At 49.0% G+C, this 22,929-nt stretch overlaps 1 protein-coding gene across 2 annotated transcripts in view; it reads right to left on the bottom strand.

Moving 5' to 3' along the window:
• The window catches only part of SYT2 (synaptotagmin 2), a 121,971-nt gene that overhangs the window by 10,467 nt on the left and 88,575 nt on the right, over nt 1–22,929 (bottom strand). For both annotated transcript variants that reach the window (XM_074385032.1, XM_010348885.3), the window contains exons 2-6: nt 6,315–6,515; nt 3,603–3,769; nt 1,893–2,012; nt 1,274–1,441; nt 773–940 (exon numbers count right to left, since the gene is read on the bottom strand). In XM_074385032.1, the coding sequence (XP_074241133.1) occupies nt 773–940; nt 1,274–1,441; nt 1,893–2,012; nt 3,603–3,769; nt 6,315–6,498 (807 nt within the window). In that variant the 5' untranslated portion in view covers nt 6,499–6,515. The remainder of the gene's footprint in view (nt 1–772; nt 941–1,273; nt 1,442–1,892; nt 2,013–3,602; nt 3,770–6,314; nt 6,516–22,929) is intronic.

The raw sequence follows: 22,929 nt of genomic DNA, 5'->3' as shown, positions 1-22,929 counted from the left end.
GCAACAATTTAGCACTGCGGGCAGGCTGAGGACCCAGGCCTCCTAATTCCTAGGCCAGCACCACACTGCAGTCAAAACTGCTCAGAGTCAAAGCCACCCAGCCTGAGACTGACCATATCACACAGGTCCTGTTCAGGTGTGCTGAACCTCCTTCAAGGCGCAGGGGACAAAAGGGACAAAAAGATGTCCTAAGCGTCTCCACTCAGCTTTCCATCACTGCCTACAGTGTGCTGGGTGGCAGGGCCTTGGCCAAGACAAATGATTGATGCCCAGAAGGAGGAATGGCCACAATGGAGTTTTAGGTACACAGCAATTGCTCAGCAAATATTTAGTGAGTCCACGGATGGACGCTGTAGCAGTTCTGGGAAGACAAGCCCCCTGCTGAGTATCCTTTAGAACAAACATGAGCTTTCCTTATGGGTAAACTGAGGCAGAGGCATGACTCACTGGCCTTAGGTAATAGCAGAAGCTTAGGAGTAACAATAACGGCATTTTTAATTTATCTGAGTACCTACCGTAATACCAGTTGCTAAGCTAGGCACTTTTTATATAAGTAGTGAATCCTCATCTGTAAAAAAGACTAAAAGGAGGGAACCTGCATCCAAAGAGTGTAAGCAGCTTGCACAGGGTCACACAGCCAGGCCGTGTGGAGCTGGGGTCCTGACACAGGTCACCTGCCTCCGAAGCCCACCCTATTTCCAACGTGGCAAGAGGAAAAAGCCCACCTCTACATTCGTCCTTCTGCCCAATGTGGCCTCATCTCTGCTCTTACCTCCTCCTTCTCCCCACCTTGCAGGTCTCTCCACTCCTCGATGGGCTGGCCAAGGTCCACTGTGTTCATAGGCACCTTGACCTCTCCAATGATGTCATGTTTGGAGAAGCGGTCAAAGTCGTAGATGGCCATCACCAGAGTTTTGCCCCCGAGCTCCTGGTATGGCACCTGCAAGGCACAAGCAGAATCAGAGGGGACTGGAGTGACTCATGCGCCTCCAAGGGTGCTGTGGGCAGGTCCCTGGGCAGGGGCCTCTATTCCAGCCCACAGGGTTCCAGTTAGTGTGTGGAGGCAGAGAGAGACCCAGGGCTTTTGGGGAGCAGAATGAGAGGGGGTGCTGGGAGAGATCCTGATTCTCCAAAGAGGCTGGGGAAGTTCTGCAGTCCAGGCTGCCATTGTTCCAGGCTGAGCCCTGGCTACGGACCAAGGAAAGGTCTGTAGAACTCAGCAGAGAACTAGTACCAGGGAGGGAGCTGGAGTCACCCTCCCAGCCCTCATCACCTTGAAGGTGAAGGTTTCATTGAAGGCAGGGTTCAATGTCTTCCGATGGACTTTGGTCTCATATTTCTTCTTCTTGTCTGGAAGGAGGAAGACCTTGACGTAAGGGTCTGAGGTGCCTCCCATGTCCAGGGCAGGCAGTTCAGCAGCCTGCAGAACGCCCACAGTAAGCTGTGGAGAGAGATGGGGAGAAGGGGGCCTGAGCCTCAGGACTGCTCCAACCCAGACCCAGCTCCCACCACTTCCTTCCCAGAGGGCAGTTGGGGCACGGGATCAGGGGAGGCTGGTGCTAGAGGGGAAGATTGGTCTCCATTTCCATCCCAAGGAATTTGGAATGGCATTTAAGGAACCATGGCATTTCGGAAGTTGAAAGAGAAATTGCTTTGCCCAAGGTTGGTGGGCAGGCTAATAGCATAATCAACCTGGAATCTTGCCCAAAGCAGGCTGGTGGCCACCCCAGAATCAATGTCCAGAGAGAGCTATAGGCCCTGCAGTTTCCAGCCTGCCTCACTCTATGAAAAGGAGCAGCCCACACACACCGCGGAGGGAGCTGTTTCCGTCCCCCTTCCACCCGACTCCCAAGCCTCCCGGTTCCCCACTCTGCCCAAACAGCCCTGCATACCTGATTAGCCTGGAAATCATAGTCCAGGGAAAACTGCAGTTTGCCCAGGTTCTCTGGCTCTTTCTCCTCCTCTCCTTCCCCTTCCCCCTCAGTCAGGCCTGTCTCTGCATCGTCGTCATCCTGTGGGCACTGAGGGGGAGAGAGAACAAGTTAAAGGGGAGAACAGAGCGGCCTGGCTTGGCACAGGGTGACGGGAAGCCAGCCCCTCTGTGCCAGCCCCTGACTCAGAGCTGTGTGTGGTGGGGGTCAGAGGGAATGTGGCCCTGCTGTGGGACCCTCCTTCACGCCCATCAGAACCCCAGGCAGCCGCGCTACCCCAGCCCTGTGTTTGAGACATGGCTCTGGTTTGGGCACGGCTCTCCTCCCTGTGAGGCACAGTGCGCTAAGGGACCAGGCCCTGTGCCAAGTGCTCCACAGCTTCTGGAGGCAGGGGTGGGAGTGGGATTTGCTTCCCTTGTAAGCCCTCTCCCCAACACTTTCCCCAGCTCAGGCCCCACGCATCCTGGGCAAGACATACCAGAAGTACGGTCCAGGCAGACAGGAGCAGAGTGAGCCCACAGAGGCAGAGACAGAAAGAAGAAAGTGATGTAAGATAAAATCCCGCAGGTCAAACCAGCCCCTGAAGCCACCACAGCCACTCAGCGAGGCCAGGCTGGGCTACACCCAAGTCATCCTGGAACCCCTCCCCACACACACTAGCACACACTGCAGGTTCCTTCTGGACACACACACACACACTCAAAGGCCACTTAGATCCCCGGCTTCTTGAGATCAGGCCCTTCTCTCCATCCTCCATATGGATTCCTTGAGAAAGAGATTCCTCCTAGTCACCGCCAAAACAAACATGGGAAAAAGGGAAGCACACAGCGGCCTCTGCAAACTTAAAAGAAGAAAAGGAGCTTTCTAGGCTGACCAACATCAAAAGACGGGAAAATAAATGAAATCATCATATAATTAATGATGGATTCCACTTGGCTCTGTCTGGGTGCCTTGGGGCCACTTTTCTGCCTCATTTGATTCCTGCCCCCCCATGAGAGAGCATCCTTTAGCCTCTCTGGCAGGAAAACACAGGGTGACCCGATGGTGTCCTGCTGGTGGGGGGTGTCTCTTTCCAACATTTTGTCCCAGTAGCCTCATTGGGGGGGATCGATGTATTGTTCTCCTTCACTGTCTTTTGAGTTCATGCTAACATAGGAATAACGTTTCCACTTCTCAGGGGCCTCCAGGTAAATGGTGTTACACTAGAGACGTAATCGAGAGAGCTGAGGTTTTTTTCTCTTTTATTCTTTTTTTTTTTTTTTTTTAAGTTTTGCTCTTGTTGCCCAGGCTGGAGTGCAATGGCAAGATCTTGGTTCACTGCAACCTCTGCCTCCTGGGTTCAGGTGATTCTCCTGCCTCAGCTTCCCCAGTAGCTGAGATTACAGGCATGCACTACCATGCCCGGCTAATTTTGTATTTTAGTAGAGACGAGGTTTCTCCATGTTAGCCGGGCTGGTCTCGGACTCCTGACCTCAGGTGATCTGCCTGCCTCAGCCTCCCAAAGTGCTGGGATTATGGGCATGAGCCACCACGCCTGGCCTGAGAGAATCGAGTTTTAAGGAGGGGAGCTGGTTTGGCTGTGGAAGACCAGGAGCCTCTGCTTCCCCTTTCAGCATCAGGAAAGCCTGGGCTAAGCCCCTTCCAGTCCCGCTCACAACCAGTGTGCCCTACCTGACCCCCTTTCATGTCCTTCATGTTCATGGCGTTCTTCATGCCTTTGCCCTTCTCCTTCTTGTTCTTCTTCTTCTTGCAGCAGCACTTCTTGCAGATGCAGAAGCAGCAGGTAAGGAGCAAGAGCCCAGCAACCACAGCAATGGCGATCAGGGCCCAGGGGGGTACTGCCCACACAGAGAAGACTCAGGGTCAGCAGCGCCGTGCCTTGTAGCCCAGGACCCCACAGCATTGGCAAAAATGGATCAGGAATAGGACTGCCCTCCCACAATGCCCACACCCCACATTTTAAAAACCACACACCCTTTAACATTTTTAACAATTTTTACTGGGCTAAGTAAGTACATCAGTCATTTTCTTTACTCAAACTCCTTTACGACTTCTTTCCTATCAATCTAAGTGTATTCTGTGCATAAAATACCTTAAATAAGACTTTTCTAAGGTTTATATGAAAATGGCTGTATGAAAAGAATACCCATTTGTTTTGCCTGGAAAAATACAAATAAATGCAGAAGTTTCTCAAGGGGAAAAAGCTCAACTTTCATCTTCCCACCTCTGCCACGTTATGATTTCCTAAACTTTTCAAGTCTGTTCTCCAAGGCTTCTCTAAGGATGTAAACCAGAGAGCAAACAATTGAGCTTTAGGACACCTGGAGTTAAAAATGCAAACAAACAAACAAAACAAAAACCATGCAAGCAATGGTCCTCATATTCAAGATTCATGTTAAATGAATTCCATTATTACATATGGATTTTTAATTGATGAGTAGGGCTCCGGGCATGCCATATCATCACACAAATCATCACCTTTTGAGACTCTGGATACTTTTACAGTTTAATTTGCAAACAATTTTATGTTCTAATTGGGAATCTAGATATAGCTTAGATTTCCTATTGGATTCAAGTATTTTCTATAACAAATGAAGTGCAATGACAATTATATATTGCTACTTGGTCATACTGGACTGGCTTCATTCTCTTAACATTCAGTAATAACTCAAGCCTCTGGCTATTAACATACCCTAGTTGCCAAATTTTTAATTGCCATGAGCCAAATATTTCTTGTATACAATTGATCATTTATTTTAATGGCTGCATTTTTATTCTCATCTTTTCTTGCTGCTGCCCATCTATGTATGTAGTCATGGAGCGGGGGAGAAATGTAGCTACATTTTTTTATGGAAAGATTTTATGTTAAAAGTGAACATTTTGAAGGTTTGTTTTTTTTTTTTGAGACAGAGTTTCGCTCTTGTTACCCAGGCTGGAGTGCAATGGTGCGATCTCGGCTCACTGCAACCTCCGCCTCCTGGGTTCAAGCAATTCTCCTGCCTCAGCCTCCTGAGTAGCTGGGATTACAGGCATGCACCACCATGCCCAGCTAATTTTTTATATTTTTAGTAGAGACAGGGTTTCACCATGTTGACCAGGATGGTCTCGATCTCTCGACCTCGTGATCCGCCCGCCTTGGCCTCCCAAAGTGCTGGGATTACAGGCATGAGCCACCGCACCCGGCCATTTTGAAGGTTTTTAACTGGTGAAAGAAATTAGCCTGGAATAATGCCACCAGAGACTGTGTGGAAATCGCCCCTTTTGAAGGTGCCATTCTTATGAGCCAAAAGTTTGTTGTTTAAAAGTTCATTTTGAGGGAATAACATGTAATATAATTTGAAATAAAGGTATAGTAACCTTGAAAAGAACATAGTAACTGAATATTGTGAATGGGGTGAATTCGTTAAATGAATAACTGATAAAGTTTTCACGCACAGGCAAAATGTATTCACTAGATTTCTACGTAGTGATCTATTACTTTGTAATTTGTAGTTCTCAAAAGACTTTTTAAAAAAATAAAGTCTATACTTAACACTTAAAAAAAAAAAAACAACCCACACCCATGACTGATTTGCATGTAGGTTGCATATACCTTGCATGCCTTTTCACTAATGCTGTGCTTTTTTCCCTAGTGCCCTTGTTGGCATAGCCTGCTGCCTGAGAGGTAGCAACCAGCTGTATGCATGAAAGAATATCAGTTTAGCTCTACTGAGTTTGACTAGTGTAATCTACGGAGGAGCGGCTCATACTGGAGAGGATGGGATGATGCTTATCGGTTCCTTGGCCTCCATCCCTTGTGCCAAGTCTTGAGAGGGCTGATGCATAGCCTGATAGGCCAAGCTCCTTAAAATTGAGTCTGGACCTAGACCACTGCTGGGCTTTGCAAAACCCGACTGTCTGGGGACGGGCTCTGGGCTGCTCTCCGTGGTTCTGAAGCACCGTCTCCCACCAGTGTGGCTGCTCCACATTAAACTGCATCTCTGGTGTCTCCTATACAGCCTCTGCCAGGAATTCAAAAGCAGCTGTGGCTTTTATTTTCTGTCTTCCAAAATAAATTTCAATGTGTTATTGGCAAACTTGAACAGTGACTTCTGTTTCATAATTTTTCGTCTCCTTTTGGTTTCATCTTTGGACAGTTTTTTAAATTATAAGAACTTTTCTTCCCCTGAGAAGTTGAAGCACATAAACCCCCTTGTTTGCTACATTAATGGCAGACCCTACTTCCCCCTCCCCCATTCCTACACGGGGTCTCCAAAAATCCTGCCTGAAATCTGAGCATTAGGCAAGAGCACAGCCAATCACGTCCCAGTGGTATCCCCACCCTCTCTCACCCCTCCCAGACTCTAGCCTTACCCCACCTTCGCAGCCGCCAGGGACACTCACAGGGAATCTTGTTGATCTCATTGAAAAACTTCTCCTTCAGTTTGGCAAACATGTCCTCCTGGCTCTCCCCAGCACCCCCGCTCTCAGTGGCGTTGGAGTTGTCCACGGGTCCAATGGGCATCGTGGCGGTGGTGGTGGCAGGAGCCACAATGGGCTCCTGGTTCCTCTTGAAAATGTTCCTCATGGTGGCAGAGGGGACAGCTGGGGAATGAGAGGGGAAGAGGGCAGGATGAACATCCCAGAGGTCATCTTCCCCTCAGAAAGCCCTACCCAAAGGACCAGGAGACGCTCTTTATAGATCGAAGATGTTTTGCACAATATGAACAACTGTAGTAAAACAATAGTAATAGACATCATCCAGTTAGTACACAGTCAGCCTGGGCAGCATAGCAAGAACATTTGAACTTTTTTTTTTTTTTAAATTAGGCATGGTGGAGGCTGAAGTGACAGAGGATCACTTGAGTCCAGGAGTTTGAGGTTAGTTACATGAGCTATGGGTAACTAAGTAAGATTCTGTCTCTTAAAAATAAATAAATAAATAAATAGTACATTATGTGTCAGGCACTATGCAAAGCACTTTCCATGCATTGTTCATCTAATCCAAACAACCACCTAATGGTTTTTGTTGTTTCCATTTAACAGATGGGAAAACAGATTCAGAGAGGCTAGACAGTTTTTCCAAGGTCACTTAGCTGTAAGTTCTGAAACTGAGCTTTGAACTAGTCTGCCCAACTCCAGAGCCTGCATCTCCTGTATCTCTCATTTAAATCTAACGTCACAACTCTAGGAAGGAGACAAGGTTTTGCACTGAGAGCTCCTCTTTCAGCCTCTCTCCTTGACTTCCAAGGATTTTCAGACATTGCTCTGTCTAGATTCTCTGCCTATCTCCATGACACTTGAACTCTCATCATCCCAGACTCCAAGTCCTCCTCCTACCCTCCAAGACTCTCTCCTCAGCCCTCCGCGCCTTCTTCACTGGCTCCCTCCGTGCTCACTCGGGGTTTGTTTTGACCTCTCCTCTAGGAAGACAGCACCCACATCTCCATCTCTAGCCCTTCCTCCCCTGGTCTACTCCGTAGCCCCTGCTCCAGGTCCATCTCTAGCCCTGCCCCACACGCACCTGCACACTAGCCTTCCTGCATCAAAGACGCCATGTTTATTAATAACACAACCCAGACTTACTGTCAAAAGTTTGGGGGGAGAGAGAGAGAAATCCCTCTTAATTCTATCATCAGAGACAACTAGCTTTTGGGGCAGTCTATGCTGGTATTTTTCTGAGTATGTTTTACATGATGAGACCATACTATATATAGGGTTTTTTTTTTTTGAAGATTATTTTACATAAAATTTCATTGTAAGTCTTTTCGTTAAATTTTTTCTTTATTATGAAATAGCTACTACATGGTAACACCATAGTTTGTTTAGCCATTTCACTATTAGACATTTAGGCAGTTTTCAACTTTTTGCTAGTAAAATACCGAGCACACACTGTGTTCTTCATTCAAGGTAATGTTCTTATGAGCTTCCAAACTCTGCCCACTGCAATTCTGTCCTCTCCACCAAGCTCTTTGCTCCTTGGGTCTATGCACTCATTTTTCAACTGAAGTCCCATGAGGGCAGATCCTGTGTTGGCAACAGCACCCCTCATGCCAAGCACACAGCGGGCACTCAGGAGGTATTTGTTGACTGAGCTCCTCTGAGGGAACGTAGCAGTGTACACCCACAGATATTCTAGGATGCAAGGATATACAGCACAACTCGCTGAAGCATCCATTTTACTGAATGGCAGTTTACAGTATTTTCAAATTAAAACAAGCTGAAAATATAGAGTGGGATGCATACAGCACAAGAATTTAAAAAAAACATGAGACTTTTCTCACTGCATGTTAGGGATGAGTCATCTCTCCTCCGGACTCAGACTTCTTTTGAAGGAATGTTTTAGGAGCCCTGAAGTTCTGTCCCTTCCTTTAAAAACCTGCTGAGATCCCCTTCCCAGCCCTGGAGACTGCTCCAGCCTTAAGTACTTCTGATGACCTGTACATTGATTCAATGCATGTTCATTCACCAAGCATTTATTAAACTCTTACTACATGACATGTTGAAATAGCCTTGACCCCAAAACTGGTTTTGAAATGAAAAACCAAGGTCCACTGGACTTCCCCTCTGGGGGCAGAGAGATGGATCAAGTTTGATGAGAACTGCAAGGAACCACACCGGGGGATCAAGAGGAGTGTCCAGACTTCGCCATGTCCATTTCCCCTCACTTCCACCAAAGTGTCTAGGACTCTGTGACTTTTTTTTAAAGCAGCTTTGAGATGTAATTCATATACAAGTCACCCATTAAACTGTACAGTTCAGTGCTTTTTATTGTATTCACATAGTTAGTTTGTACAACAATTAGTACAGTCTCATTTGGAAGATTTTCGCCACCTCAAAAAGAAACTGGGTCCCATTAGCAGTCACTCTCCATTCTCATCCTCTTCCCAGCTCCAGCAACCAATCGTCTACTTTCTGTCTCTACAGATTTGTCTATCCCAAACATTTCATATCATTGGAATTATGAAATATGTTGTCTTTGTGACTGGCTTCTTTCATTCAGTATGATGTTTTCGAGGTTCATCCATGTTGTAGCATGTATCAGTATCTCATTCCCTTTTTATTGTGTAATATTCCACTATGTAGGTAGAACACTTTTTTTTTTTTTTTTTGAGGCAGAGTGAGACTGGCGTGCAGTGGTGCAACCATGGCTTATTACAGCCTCCACCTCCAGGGCTCAAGTGATTCCCCACCTCAGCTTCCTGAGCAGCTGGGACTACAGCTGCATGCTATCATGCAGGCTAATTTTTAAATTTTTTTGTAGATATGGGGTCTCCCTATATTACCCAGGCTGGTCTTAAGTTCCTGGCCTCAAGCAATCCTCCCACTTCAGCCTCCTGAAGTGTTGGCATTACAGGTATTAGCCACTGCACCTTACCTAAAACATATATTTATCCCTTCATCCATTTATAAACATTTGGGTTATTTCCATTTTGGCTATTTGTAACTAAATATAGCTAATAATATCTTACTTGTGAGATATGATGAATGATGCTGCTATGAACATCCATGTATAAGTTTTTGTGTGGACATATGCGGATGTATTTCTCTTGGGTAGATATTTAAGTACAGGATTGCTGGGTCATAACTGGGATTGACATTTTAAGGTGCTGGCACCAATTTATGCGCCCACCAGCAATGTATGAGGGTTTTAAGTTTTCCACATCCCAGATAACACTTCATATGATGTCTTTTTGTTCATTGGAATCCTAGCAGAGGTGAAGTGGCATTTCACTATAGTTTTGATTTGCATTTCCCTGATGACTAATGCTGCTACACATCTTTACACGTGATTATTGGTCATTTGAGTGTCTTCCATAGAAAAATACCTATTGAAATCCTTTGGCCATTTTAAGATATTCGTCTTTTTATTACTGAGTTGTAGGAATTTTTGTATATTCTGGATACCAGTTCCTTATTGCATATATGATTTGCAAATATTTTTTCCCATTCTAGGGTCATATTTTCGTGTGTGTGTGTTTGAGATGGAGTTTTGTTCGTCATCCAGGCTGGAGTGCAGTGGGGCAATCTTGGCTCACTGCAACCTCTGCTTCCCGGGTTGAAGGGATTCTCCTGCCTCAGCCTCCCAAGTAGCTGGGATTACAGGCACTCACCACCAAGCACCACTAATTTTCGTATTTTTAGTACAGAGTTTCACCATGCTAGCTAGGCTGGTCTCAAACTCCTCAAACCTCAGTTGATCTGCCCTCCTCAGTCCGCCAAAGTGCTGAGATTACAGGCATGAGCCACTGCACCTGGTCATATTTTTTATTTTTAATGGTGTCCTTTGAAGCAAAAGCTTTTAATTTTGATGATGTCCAATTTAACTATTTCTTTTGTTGCCGTATTTTTGGTGCTATATCCAAGAAACCATCAATAAACCCAAGGACACCAAGATTTGCTCCTATGTTTTCTTAAGGGAGTTGTATAGTTTTAGCTCTCCCATTCAAGTCTACAACCCACTTATTTTTTGAGACAGGGTCTCACTCTGTCACCCAGGCTGAAGTGCAGTGGCGTGATCATGGCTCACCGCAACCTTGGCCTCCTGAGCTCAAGCAATCCTCCAGCTTCAGCTTCCAAAGTAGCTAGAACTACAGCCATGTGTCATTACACCTGGCTAATTTTAAATTTTCTTCTAGAAATGAGGTTCTACTGCATTGCTACAAACCACTTTGAGTACGGTGTAAGGAAGGGGTTCAAATTCATTCATTTGTATGTGGATATCCATTTGATACAGTAACATTTGTTGAAAAGACTATCCTTGCCCCCATCCAATTGTCTTGGTTCCCTTGTAAAATATTAACTGACCATAAATATGAGGGTTTATTTTTGGATTCTCAATTCTATCTGTATGTCTAACCTCACGGCAGTACTGAACTTCCTTTTTGTAATAGCACCTTCCTGCCATTGACCACACTGTCTTGATTACCATAGCTTTGTAGTAAGTTTTGAAATTAGGCAGTATGGGTCTTCCAACTTGCTGTTTTTTGGGGGGGTAGGGGAAGTGGTTTGAGACAGAGTCTCACTCTGTCACCCAGGCTGGAGTACAGTGGTGTGAACAAGGTTCACTGCAACCTTGACCTCCGGGCTCAATCAATCCTCCCCTCTCAGCCTTCTGAGTAGCTGGGACTACAGCCCCATGCCACCACAACTGGCTAATTTTTATATTTTTGTAGAGACAGGGTTTCACTATGCTGCCCAGGCTGGTCTAACTCCTGGGCTTAAGCAATCCACCCGCCTTGGCCTCCCAAAGTGCTGGGACTGCAGGCATGAACCACTGCACCCGGCCCTGTTCTTTAATCAGGATTGTTTTGGCTATTCTGGATTCCTTGAATTTCCATGTGAATTTTAGGACCAGCTTCTGAATTGCTATAAAATAGCTGGAATTTTTGGAGGCATTGTGTTGAATCTGTAGATCAGCTCAGGGATCGTAACAATATTGAGTGTTTTTACACTATTTTTCCATTTATTTAGATCTTAATTTCTTTCAAGATTGTTTTGTAGTTTTCAACATATACATCTTACATTTCTTTTGTTCCTATCTTATTCTTTTTGATGCCATTATAAATGGAATTATTTTCTTAATTTCACTCTCAGATTGTTCATTGCTAGTGTATAGAAATATAACAGATTTTTATATCTGTCTTGTACCCTGCCACATTGCCAAACTCTTTTGCTTTTTGGTTTTTTGGTTTTTTTCTGAGACAAAGTCTCACTCTATCACTCAAGCTGGAGAACAGTAGTATGATGTTGGCACACTGCAACCCCCACCTCCTGGGTGCCTCAGCCTTCTGAGTAGCTGGGATTGCAGACATATGCCACCATGCCTGGCTAATTTTTATAGTTTTAGCAGAGATGGGGTTTTCACCACGTTGGCCAGGCTGGTCTTGAACTCCTGACCTCAGGTGATCTGCCTGCCTCCGCCTCCCAAAGTGCTGGGATTACAGGCATGAGCCACCTTGCCCAGCCTGAAATCTTTGTTCTAATAGTGCGTGTGTGTGTGTGTGTGTGTGTGTGTGTGTGTGTGTATGTGTGTGTGTGTACAGTGAGACCCTAAAGCTGGCATGGGAAGTGGGGGCATTGCACATGGCTCTGGGAACCGCCCACCCTTCCTCTCCTCTTGCAGCAAGTCTGGTACCATAGAGAGTCAGGCGTACCCCGTTATGAGCCATTTCACCTTGGGTGGTTTCTCTCACCTCTCTGAGCATCAGACTTCTTAACTATTTGAATGCCACTTTTATTCCTGAACCCTCGAGTTGAGGCTGGGATTAAATGAGATGTTGCATGCAGGGAGACCGCATGCCCTTCCCACAGCCCAGAACCTGCCCAGCATGTAGAGAACTACTGCTGATTTTTCCAAGGCTGCCCTTGGGTTGCATTTCCATTTTCCCTGGGAGACGCTCCAGTAGCTGAGAGACCAAGATTCCCTCGGCAGATTCTCCCTCTGATGTGGCCCCTTATCACCTAGCTCTGCTGTCCTTTCTAGAGTCAGAGAAGTAAAAACAAAACAAAACAAAGTAAAAAGAGGGAAAGCAGCCCGACCCCTTTCACACTCCCCGTCCCACCCAAGACTCCTGGAGGCCCAGAGAAATGAAGCCAGTCATCTAAGATCTCACAGGCATTTGGTGCAGGAAGAATCTAAGTCCCTGGACCTCTAGTCCAGTGCTTCCTTCCACAGCCCAGCGGCCCCCTCTGCCTCCAGGACTATTTCCCCCACTCTAGGAGGCAGGGCTGCCGTGGCTGGGGAGGAATGGAGGCGAGAATGGTGTGAGGGAGAGCCAGATCCTCGGGGACTCACAGCTGCCCCGCCTCCCGCACGGCTGGGAGCTGCGGTCCCCAGGGAGAGCAGCCGGCCAGAAGACTTGAGGATGATAAATGTATCAGGTGCCAGGGCTTCCCAGGACAGAGTGAACTCCTCTGTCTGGTCAGAATCACCCGAGCGGGAAAGCATGAAATGGGGCCATTAGGTGAAGGCTGCAGCTGTCAGGATGGAAGCTGGACATGGGGAGAGAGGCTTACGCCCAGCCTGCTGGGCCACAGGGCAAGGTCTCAAGATCGAGGGCCTGGGAGGCCACATCATGGGAGAAGATATACAAGGGAAGGAACTGAAGAAGGCCCTCTTGGCCTTGGCCTACATCAAGACCCCCTGGGGAGTTTGTTAAAATGCAGACCCCCTGCCCTTGCTCCCTATACCCTAGAGCCTAACTCAGATAACTCAGTGGACTGGAGCGTACCCAGGGATCTGCATTGTAAAAAGCACCCGTTTCCTCTGAGGCAGGTGATCTGGGCACCACACTGAAAACACAAAGTTCTAAGTAATTCAGAAAGTCTTGCCAGACAGGTCAAAGCCCAAGCCCAGTTGCTGGAAATAAAATAAGCCTCAAAGGCTCTGCGGACCTGGAAGGTGCTCTCCACCCCACATCCGGGAAAGGCTGCATCAGGGTGGGGTGGGCAGGAGGACACTGCGGGCAGCAACAGGTTCGATCACTGTTTAGTGAGCACACAGACGTTCACTCATCTAACCCACCCAAGAGGAGGACGCAATGACTGGCATCATTCAAAGATAAGGCAAACGCTGCTCAGACAGGCAAGTGACCTCCCCAAGGTCACAGTTGGTCAGAGTCAAGATATGGGTCTAAATTTGACTGAGGCCAGGTCTCCTGTTCAGGGGCAAGGTAGGGGCCCGGTCCTCAGGGAAAGCTCAGGAAGCGGGAGTCTCCAATAGTGGGAAATGATGCTGGAGAAGCAGGGGTAGACCAGAAGCGAGGTCACGAAACCGAATCCACTCAGGAATTCCCTTCTCTCAGTCCACTGGCTGCTGTCCTTTTGTCTGTCTGCCCAAGATGGCAACTTGGCCTCTGTGACAGTGTCAGTCTCAAGCACTCAGGCCTCTGCAAGTGGCCCCAGGGCTGGGAGCAGTGGTCCAGGAGGAACCAGGCTCAGGCATGCATGGTCTGAGTCCCTGTGCAGACCCAAGAACACACTGGGGTCTCAGAGCACCTATTAACTGCCTCTGGCTCCCTTTGCTAGGGAGAACAGCCACATTTGGCCTAGAATGGGTGAGGAGTTGGGGAGCGGGTGACAACCTGGTTGGCTTATCCTTTATCCTATCCTTTTTTCCATCTCTGTCATATGGAGAGAAAAATGTCATGCAGAACGCAGGACTTCAGGTGAGTATCAAGAATGCATGAACAGAGAGCCTAGGGATACTCCGGGACGGGAGCGCAGGAGGATGGGAGTGCCGCTGTCGCTCCCCTCGTTATGAGCCCTCCTATAACAAGCAGAAACAACACCTGTCCGGAGCCTCTCTCTTTCCTCAACTCCAAACGCCCAGACGTGCTCAGAGCTCAGCCGCATTCCTGTACCTAAACTCGAGGGAGACTTGATTGACAATCGGGTTGAGTAGGAGGGATGGGGAGCGAGGTTGAAGGAGAAAAGTGGGGTGAGACGACCTCGCACACTCTCACACTCACACTCTCAGTAGTTCTAGGATGTGCTGCTTTGAGGGTCTTCACTCCGCCCATGGTCAGCCCACGTGGGAATATCACAGAAAGCCCCAATGCCCTGGAGCTTTGCTCTGTGTGGGCAAATAGGGAATGATCTCCAAGGGAGATAGTCAAAGAACTGGTGTGCAGAGGAGTGAGCGTGACACCTGCGTAAAGGGTGGGGGAGGAGCATATGCATGCTATGTTCACAGCACGGCTCCGGAAAGGTGCATAAGGATGACATTAGTTGTGGTCGCTTCTGGGGAGGGGAGTTGGAAACCGAGGAGCTGAAAAATCTTTCACTGTGTATCTTTCTGTATCTTTAAAATGTTGAACCCCACAAATATCTGCCTGTCTCTTCCACCCTCTGGTACTTCAGAACCCTGGAGCTGGACCCTCAGCCTTGTGAAAGAGAAAACAAGTGATGGGGGTTTGTATATTTCATTTTATTTTTTAGAGACAGTGTCTCACTCTGTGGCTCAGGCTGGAGTACAAGGGCGTGATCATAACTCACTGCAGCCTTCAAACTCCTGGGCCCACGCAATCCTCCCACCTCAGCTTCCCAAGGAGCTAGGACTACAAATGTGCACCACCATGCCTGGCTAGTTTTTAAAATGTTTTATAGAGACAGGGCACCACTATGTTGCCCAGGCTGGTCTTGAACTCCTGGCCTCACACAATTTTCCCACTTTAGCCTCCCAAAGTGCTGGGATTACAGGCATGAGCCACTGCACCTGACCAAGAGAGAGAACCAGCGAGTGGGTTTGTGTAGCTCATCCAGGAATCGCTGGACCTGCTCCAGTGGGGAGGCATGCTGCAGGGAGAGTGCCACCAGGACTGTCCCCTCACCCTCAGAGGCCACCTTCTCCCTCACCTTGCTTCTCCTCTTCCCTACAAAGCATCCGGAGACCGCAAGCCCTGCTGTCTCTTCCAGCCAGCTTCTGGGCTCCCTTGGTGTGCCCCCAAATGAGACTCCTCTAAAATGGGATCCTGATGCCACATCAAAGATGAGTAAGTTCGATCCTCACCCTCACCAAAAGCATTGTGTGTGTGCACATGTACACACACACACACACACACACACACACACACACACACACACAAACTCACTCACCATCAGCTGCCACCCCAAACCAATTAAATATAACCTGGGGACTGGGCACTTCTGTGGATTACCCCACTCTGTGCTGGCCTCGATTAAGGCAGATCATGGAGAGCTGACCGGATACAGCTTACAGTGTTTAATCTTTCCTAGCATTGTATTTGCAGAAGCCAACGTAATGAGATGGAAAAAGGCTGAGCAGCAAGATGCCTCTCCCAGAAGCCAGCAGGCTACGAAGATCAATACTTCAGGAGAAATGTATGTCTTTATGTTTTGCACCAATGCTTCGGTCCAACATTTGGTCCTGGGAGGCTGAGGATAAAGTTTTAATGAATTAATTTTCCAGCTCATTCTGAAAATAAATTACCCATTTCCTTGAGCTCCTTGTGTACCGAGGCCTGATGAGCCTTCTTGGTCAGTCCACGCACACCCTCCACCTGGCAGCGAGGCTGCCGTTCCGTACACACAGAAGCAGAGTCTGCTCCCGACTGGCCCTGGGGAAGCAACAACTCCCGGGTCCCTGACAGTTGGAAGGTCCTTCCAGTGTCTAACTTCAATCTCTCCTGCTGCAGCAACGCTTATGTTCCTTCTCTTGCATCTACGCTGAGATCAGCAAATCCTAGGCCACCTGATGGGAGCCTCAGAATCCAAAGGCTGAGGATTGAGCCCTTCCTGCAGCAATCTTGGGCTCCCTGGGCTTGCTTGCACGTCTGTCCGTGAGTGAGCGTTAAGCATCCCTGCCCTGCCTGCCTTAAGGACGGCTTCCATGATCAAAGGTGAAGGCTCCCGAGTAAGGCTCTGTAAGCTGCGGCACCTCACACCTGCCTCGGATTATTTCTCTCTGAACCTAGACCCCAGGCGTGGATGTCCTTAAATCGCACGCAAATATTAATAAAGCCCAGCCTGTGAGGGCTGGGGATCTTACAGACCACACAGTCCCCAGCCTCGTTTCAAAAATGAAGAAACTGAGACCCCAAAGGGAGGTGACTTACCTCCATCACACAAACAACACGGCTGGCAGTGCTGCCTGAGCTGTCAATTCCTGGATTCCAGGCCTTTGTCACCCCTTAGGATACCCCACCAAGCCCTGGGAGCCCAGACGCACAAGCCCAGGGAGGCTAACAGGCCAGCCCAAGATTGCTGCAGGAAGGGCTCAATCCGCAGCCACTGGATTCTGAGGTTCCCGTCAGGTGGCCTGAGATTTGCTGATCTCAGTGTAGGTGCCAGAGAAGGAAAATGAGGATTGCTCCATTTGATCCTTGGCTAAGTCTTGTAAAGTGCATGGGTAGCAGTGATGAAGGGGCAGAGGGATGCCCCGGCCAGGCCAAGCCCCTCAGCATGCCCTCCTCTCTGCCATCCCGGCCAGGATCACAACTGGAAACAGGACAGAGGAGCCGGCCATCCCCTTGGGAGAGGAGCTGGAGTCCAGGCTCCCTGGAGAGGGCGTCACTACTGCAGCACGCGCACTCTAGCCAAGGCAGAGAAGCTGCTGAGTCACAGCCCAGCCACCTAGCCAGCCCTGAGCCGCCTGCGGGGCCCCCAGCTGCTCCCAGCCCAGGGGGCTGCCTCTGGCCCCCAAATGGGCTGCCTTCCCACCTCCTTCTCCAAAGACTCGGAATCCTGGACCTCCCGGGCTCCCCAGTCCCCAGCACCCCACATCTCCCAAACCCATAGGCAGCTGTCCTGGGGCAGAGGAGAGGGTCTTCCACTGGCTGGGTGTCAAGATGCTTGGGAGCAGGCGGAGAAGGGTAGGGGACCCCGAATGGGTGATAGAGTGGGGACAGATGGAGGTTTGGGGACCAGCAGGCCCTGGGCTGCTCAGTTTAGGATATGGAAAGTGTGTGTGGGGTGGGGGGTTGCACCGTGGGCCCCAGGCGGCCTGGTGTGCCCATATGAGTGTGAAGGAGGACAGGTGGGACCACGGGGGTCTGTACTGGTCATGCTCCCGAGAGGCACTGCTTTCTGCAGAGCATGTGGGCAACTCCCAGGTAAGGGAGGGCTCACCAGGGGAGAGGGGTGCTCCTGTGGCTTAGCAGTGATTAACCCACACAGCTGACAGATCCTTGGCCACAGTGTGAGCCACTCTGCCTCACAAGACACACAGCGCCTTCCAGCACAGTCCTGCCATCCTTCACGCCAGACGCACATCTTCATTTTCGCCTACAAACCATTAAAAATTGATACATTTTCTTTCTGACTAAATGTTACAAGGTTTAAACACACTAGCTCGGCGGAGCACCACCCCTCTAAGGGACAGGGTTGAGGTTTGGCACGAAAGCAAAAGCCTTTTAATAGGAGTGCATAAGTGTGGTGGTGTGTGTGGTATGAGTGTGCCTATGTGGTATGTGCATGTGTGTGGTGGGCAGGGGTGTATGTGGTGTGGTGTGTGTGTAGGATGTGTGTGCTGCATGTGTCGTGAGTGTGTAATGTAGATGCTAGGGTGTGGGGGACAGTGGGGTGTGCGTATATGGTGTGAGTGAGAGGTGTGTATGATGTGTGGGGGTGGGATGGGCTCAAGGCTATAGTGGGGTGTTGGGGAGTATGTGGGTAGTGGCATGTGTGTGGTGTGTATGTATGTGTGGTATGCGGGTATAGTGAGTTTGTGTGTGATGTGTGTGTCAGTGAGTCTGTGATGTGTCTAATATGGGTATGTGTTGTGGTGTCTTGTGTGCAGTGAGGTATGTATGTGGTATGTAGTAGGATGTGTGTGGGTGTGTCTGTTGTGTGTCATGTGGTGTATGTAATGTGTAGTAGTGTGTGTGGTGTGTAGTATGTATGTGTGTCTGTGGTATGTGCGGTGTTTAGTAGTGTGTGTGGTGTGTAGTAGGGTATGTGGTATGTGGCGTGTAGTTGGGGGGTGTGTAGTGCATGTGATGTGTGTGTGGTGTATAGTAGGGTGTGTGGTGTGTATGGTGTGTAGTAGGGTATGTGCTGTGTGGGATGTGTAGTAGGGTGTGTGGTTTGTGTGTTGTGTAGTTGGGTATGTATGGTGTGTGTGATGAGTATGGTATGTGTCTGTGTGGTGTGTTTGATGTGTAGTAGGGTATGTGTGTGATCTGTGTGGTGTGTAGCAGTGTGTCTGTGTGGTGTGTGTGCTGTGTAGCAGTGTGCACTGTGTGTGGTGTGTGCGTATGGCGTGTAATGTGTAGTAGGGTGTGTGTGTGGTGTGTATGATGTGTGTGGTATGTAGGAGGGTGTGTGTGCTGTGTGGGGTGTGTAGTAGTATGTGTGTGGTGTATAGCAGGGTGTGTATGGTGTGTGGGGTGTGTAGTAGGATGTGTGTGTGGTGTGTAGTTGGGTGTATTTGGTGTGTGTGATGAGTGTTATGTGTGTCTGTGTGGTGTGTTTGGTGTAGTGTGTGTGGAGTATGTTTGTATGGTGTGTGGTGTATAGCAGCACGTATGTGCTATGTGTAGTGTGTGTGTATAGTGTGTGGTGTGTAATAGGATGTGTGTGTGGTGTGTGGTATGATGTGTGTTGTGTACTACAGTAAGGTCTGTGTGGTGTGTGTGATATGTAGTAGGGTGTGTCTGTGGTGTGTGGGGTGTGCAGTAGGGTGTGTATGATGTTTGTGATGTGTGGTGTGTGTGTGTAGTGTGTTTGGTGTCTGTGTGGTGTGTATATGTGTGGGGTGTGTGTATGTGTTTGTGTGGTGTGTGTGGTATGTAGCAGTATGTTTTGTGTGTGGTGTGTAGTAGGGTGTGTGTGGTGTGGTGTGTGTGTGTGGTGTGTGGTGTATAGAAGACTGTGTGTGGTGTGTAGTAAGGGTGTGCATGGTGTCTCTATGGTGTGTAGTAGGATGTGTGTGTGGTGTGTGACTGTGTGGTGTGTAGTAGGGTGTGTGTGGTATGTGTGGTGTGTAGTAGGGTGTGTATGGTGTCTGTGTAGTGTGTGGGTGTGGTATGTAGTAGGGTGTGTGTGTGTGTGTGTGTGTGGTATGTAGTGTGTAGTAGAGTGTGTATGGTGTCTGTGTGGTGTGTGGGTGTGGTATGTAGTAGGGTGTGTATGTGTAGTATGTGTGGTGTATAGTAGGGTATGTGGTGTGTAGTAGGGTGTGTGTGGTGTCTGTGTGGTATGTGTGGCATGACAGTAGGGTATGTGTGGTGTGTGGCATGTAGTAGAGTGTGTGTGTGGTGTGTGTCTGTGTGGTGTTTAGTAGGGTGTGTGTGGTGTGTATGGTATGCGTGGCATGTAGTACGGTGTCTGTAGAGTGTGGTGTTGTGGTGTCTGTGGTGTGTGTGTGGTGTGTGGCATGTAGTCGTGTATGGTGTCTGTGGCATGTAGTAAGGCATTTGTGTGTGGTGTGTGTCTGTGGTGTGTGTGTCTGTGTAGTCTGTGGTGTGTAGTAGGGTGTGTGGCATGCAGTAGAGTGTGTGTGGTGTGTAGTAGGAAGTGTGTATCTGTATGGTATATGGTATCTGTGTGATGTGTGTGGTGTGTAATGTGTGTCTGTGTGGGGTGTTTGTGGTCTGTGTGCTACGTAGTAGGATATGTTTGTGTGTGATGTGTAGTAGGGTGTGCATGGTGTGTGTCTGTGTGGTGTATGTGTGTGGGGGGTGTGCAGTATGGCATGTGTGTGGTGTATAGTATGGCATGTGTGTGTGGTGTGTAGTATGGCATGTGTGTGTGGTGTGTAGTAGGGTGTGTGTGGTGTGTAGTATGGCATGTTTGTGGTGTGTAGTAGGGTGTGTGTGGTGTGTAGTATGGCGTGTGTGGTGTGTAGTAGGGTGTGTGTGCTGTGTAGTAGGGTGTGTGTGGTGTGTAGTAGGATGTGTGTGTGGTGTGTAGTAGGGTGTGTGTGGTGTGTAGTAGGGTGTGTGTGGTGTGTAGTATGGCATGTGTGTGTGGTGTTAGTAGGGTGTGTGTGGTGTGTAGTAGGGTGTGTGTGGTGTGTAGTATGGCATGTGTGTGTGGTGTGTAGAAGGATGTGTGTGGTGTGTAGTAGGGTGTGTGTGGTGTGTAGTAGGGTGTGTGTGGTGTGTAGTAGGATGTGTGTGTGGTGTGTAGTAGGGTGTGTGTGGTGTGTAGTATGGCATGTGTGTGTGGTGTTAGTAGGGTGTGTGTGGTGTGTAGTAGGGTGTGTGTGGTGTGTAGTAGGATGTGTGTGTGGTGTGTAGTAGGGTGTGTGTGGTGTGTAGTATGGCATGTGTGGTGTGTAGTAGGATGTGTGTGTGGTGTGTAGTAGGGTGTGTGTGGTGTGTAGTATGGCATGTGTGTGTGGTGTTAGTAGGGTGTGTGTGGTGTGTAGTAGGGTGTGTGTGGTGTGTAGTATGGCATGTGTGTGTGGTGTGTAGAAGGATGTGTGTGGTGTGTAGTAGGGTGTGTGTGGTGTGTAGTAGGATGTGTGTGGTGTGTAGTATGGCATGTTTGTGGTGTGTAGTAGGGTGTGTGTGGTGTGTAGTAGGGTGTGTGTGGTGTGTAGTATGGCGTGTGTGGTGTCTAGTAGGATGTGTGTGGTGTGTAGTATGGCGTGTGTGTGGTATGTAGTAGGGTGTGTGTGGTGTATAGTAGGATGTGTGTGGTGTGTAGTAGGGTGTGTGTGGTGTGTAGTAGGATGTGTGTGGTGTGTAGTAGGGTGTGTGTGTTGTGTAGTAGGATGTGTGTGGTGTGTAGTAGGGTGTGTGTGGTGTGTAGTATGTCATGTTTGTGGTGTGTAGTAGGGTGTGTGTGGTGTGTAGTATGGCGTGTGTGGTGTGTAGTAGGGTGTGTGTGGTGTGTAGTAGGGCGTCTGTGGTGTGTAGTAGGATGTGTGTGTGGTGTGTAGTAGGGTGTGTGTGGTGTGTAGTATGGCATGTGTGTGTGGTGTTAGTAGGGTGTGTGTGGTGTGTAGTAGGGTGTGTGTGGTGTGTAATATGGCATGTGTGTGTGGTGTGTAGAAGGATGTGTGTGGTGTGTAGTAGGGTGTGTGTGGTGTGTAGTAGGGTGTGTGTGGTGTGTAGTATGGCATGTGTGTGTGGTGTGTAGAAGGATGTGTGTGGTGTGTAGTAGGGCGTGTGTGGTGTGTAGTAGGGCGTGTTTGGTGTGTAGTAGGGTGTGTGTGGTGTGTAGTAGGATGTGTGTGTGGTGTGTAGTAGGGTGTGTGTGGTGTGTAGTAGGGTGTGTGTGTGGTGTGTAGTATGGCATGTGTGTGGTGTGTAGTAGGATGTGTGGTGTGTAGTAGGGTGTGTGTGGTGTGTAGTAGGGTGTGTGTGGTGTGTAGTAGGATGTGTGTGGTGTGTAGTATGGCATGTCTGTGGTGTGTAGTAGGGTGTGTGTGGTGTGTAGTAGGGTGTGTGTGGTGTGTAGTATGGCGTGTGTGTGGTATGTAGTAGGGTGTGTGTGGTGTGTAGTAGGATGTGTGTGGTGTGTAGTAGGGTGTGTGTGGTGTGTAGTAGGATGTGTGTGGTGTGTAGTAGGATGTGTGTGGTGTGTAGTAGGGTGTGTGTGGTGTGTAGTATGGCATGTTTGTGGTGTGTAGTAGGGTGTGTGTGGTGTGTAGTATGGCGTGTGTGGTGTGTAGTAGGGTGTGTGTGGTGTGTAGTAGGATGTGTGTGGTGTGTAGTAGGATGTGTGTGTGGTGTGTAGTAGGGTGTGTGTGGTGTGTAGTAGGATGTGTGTGGTGTGTAGTAGGATGTGTGTGTGGTGTGTAGTAGGGTGTGTGTGGTGTGTAGTATGGCATGTGTGTGTGGTGTTAGTAGGGTGTGTGTGGTGTGTAGTAGGGTGTGCGTGGTGTGTAGTATGGCATGTGTGTGTGGTGTGTAGTAGGATGTGTGTAGTGTGTAGTAGGGTGTGTGTGGTGTGTAGTAGGGTGTGTGTGGTGTGTAGTAGGATGTGTGTGTGGTGTGTAGTAGGGTGTGTGTGGTGTGTAGTATGGCATGTGTGTGTGGTGTTAGTAGGGTGTGTGTGGTGTGTAGTAGGGTGTGTGTGGTGTGTAGTATGGCATGTGTGTGTGCTGTGTAGAAGGATGTGTGTATGGTGTTAGTAGGGTGTGTGTGGTGTGTAGTATGGCATGTGTGTGTGGTGTGTAGTAGGATGTGTGTGGTGTGTAGTAGGGTGTGTGTGGTGTGTAGTATGGCATGTGTGTTTGGCAGTAGGGTGTGTGTGTAGCGTGGGCAGGGAGTGTAAGGGGAGGGGGTGTTGTCAGTGGGCAGGGCAAGAGCCGGGGCTGGCTGGCAGGTGCCCCACCAGGCTCAAGCTGAGGGAGAGAAGCTGGAGCCACCGCAGCCTCCTCCCATCCCTTCTTCCTCCCTGCGCCGGGCGAGGAGACCTATTGGTGCCCCCTGCTGTCCGTCCAGGAGGCTGCCGTCTACCTCCAGCCCCATCTGCACCCCAGGCCCACGCCCACACCCTCCGCACACAACCGGGCACCCCAGCCAGGCTCACTGCCTCCCAGGCCCCCAGTCAATATTCACACCCTGGAAAGGAGGAGGTGGGCCGCTGGTGGGAGGCTGGA

This window comes from Saimiri boliviensis, chromosome 14 (genome assembly GCF_048565385.1).
Source record: "Saimiri boliviensis isolate mSaiBol1 chromosome 14, mSaiBol1.pri, whole genome shotgun sequence".
NCBI lineage: Eukaryota > Metazoa > Chordata > Mammalia > Primates > Cebidae > Saimiri > Saimiri boliviensis.
The sequence above is the reverse complement of the archived record's forward strand: the minus strand, read 5'-3'. Positions and strand labels throughout refer to the sequence as shown.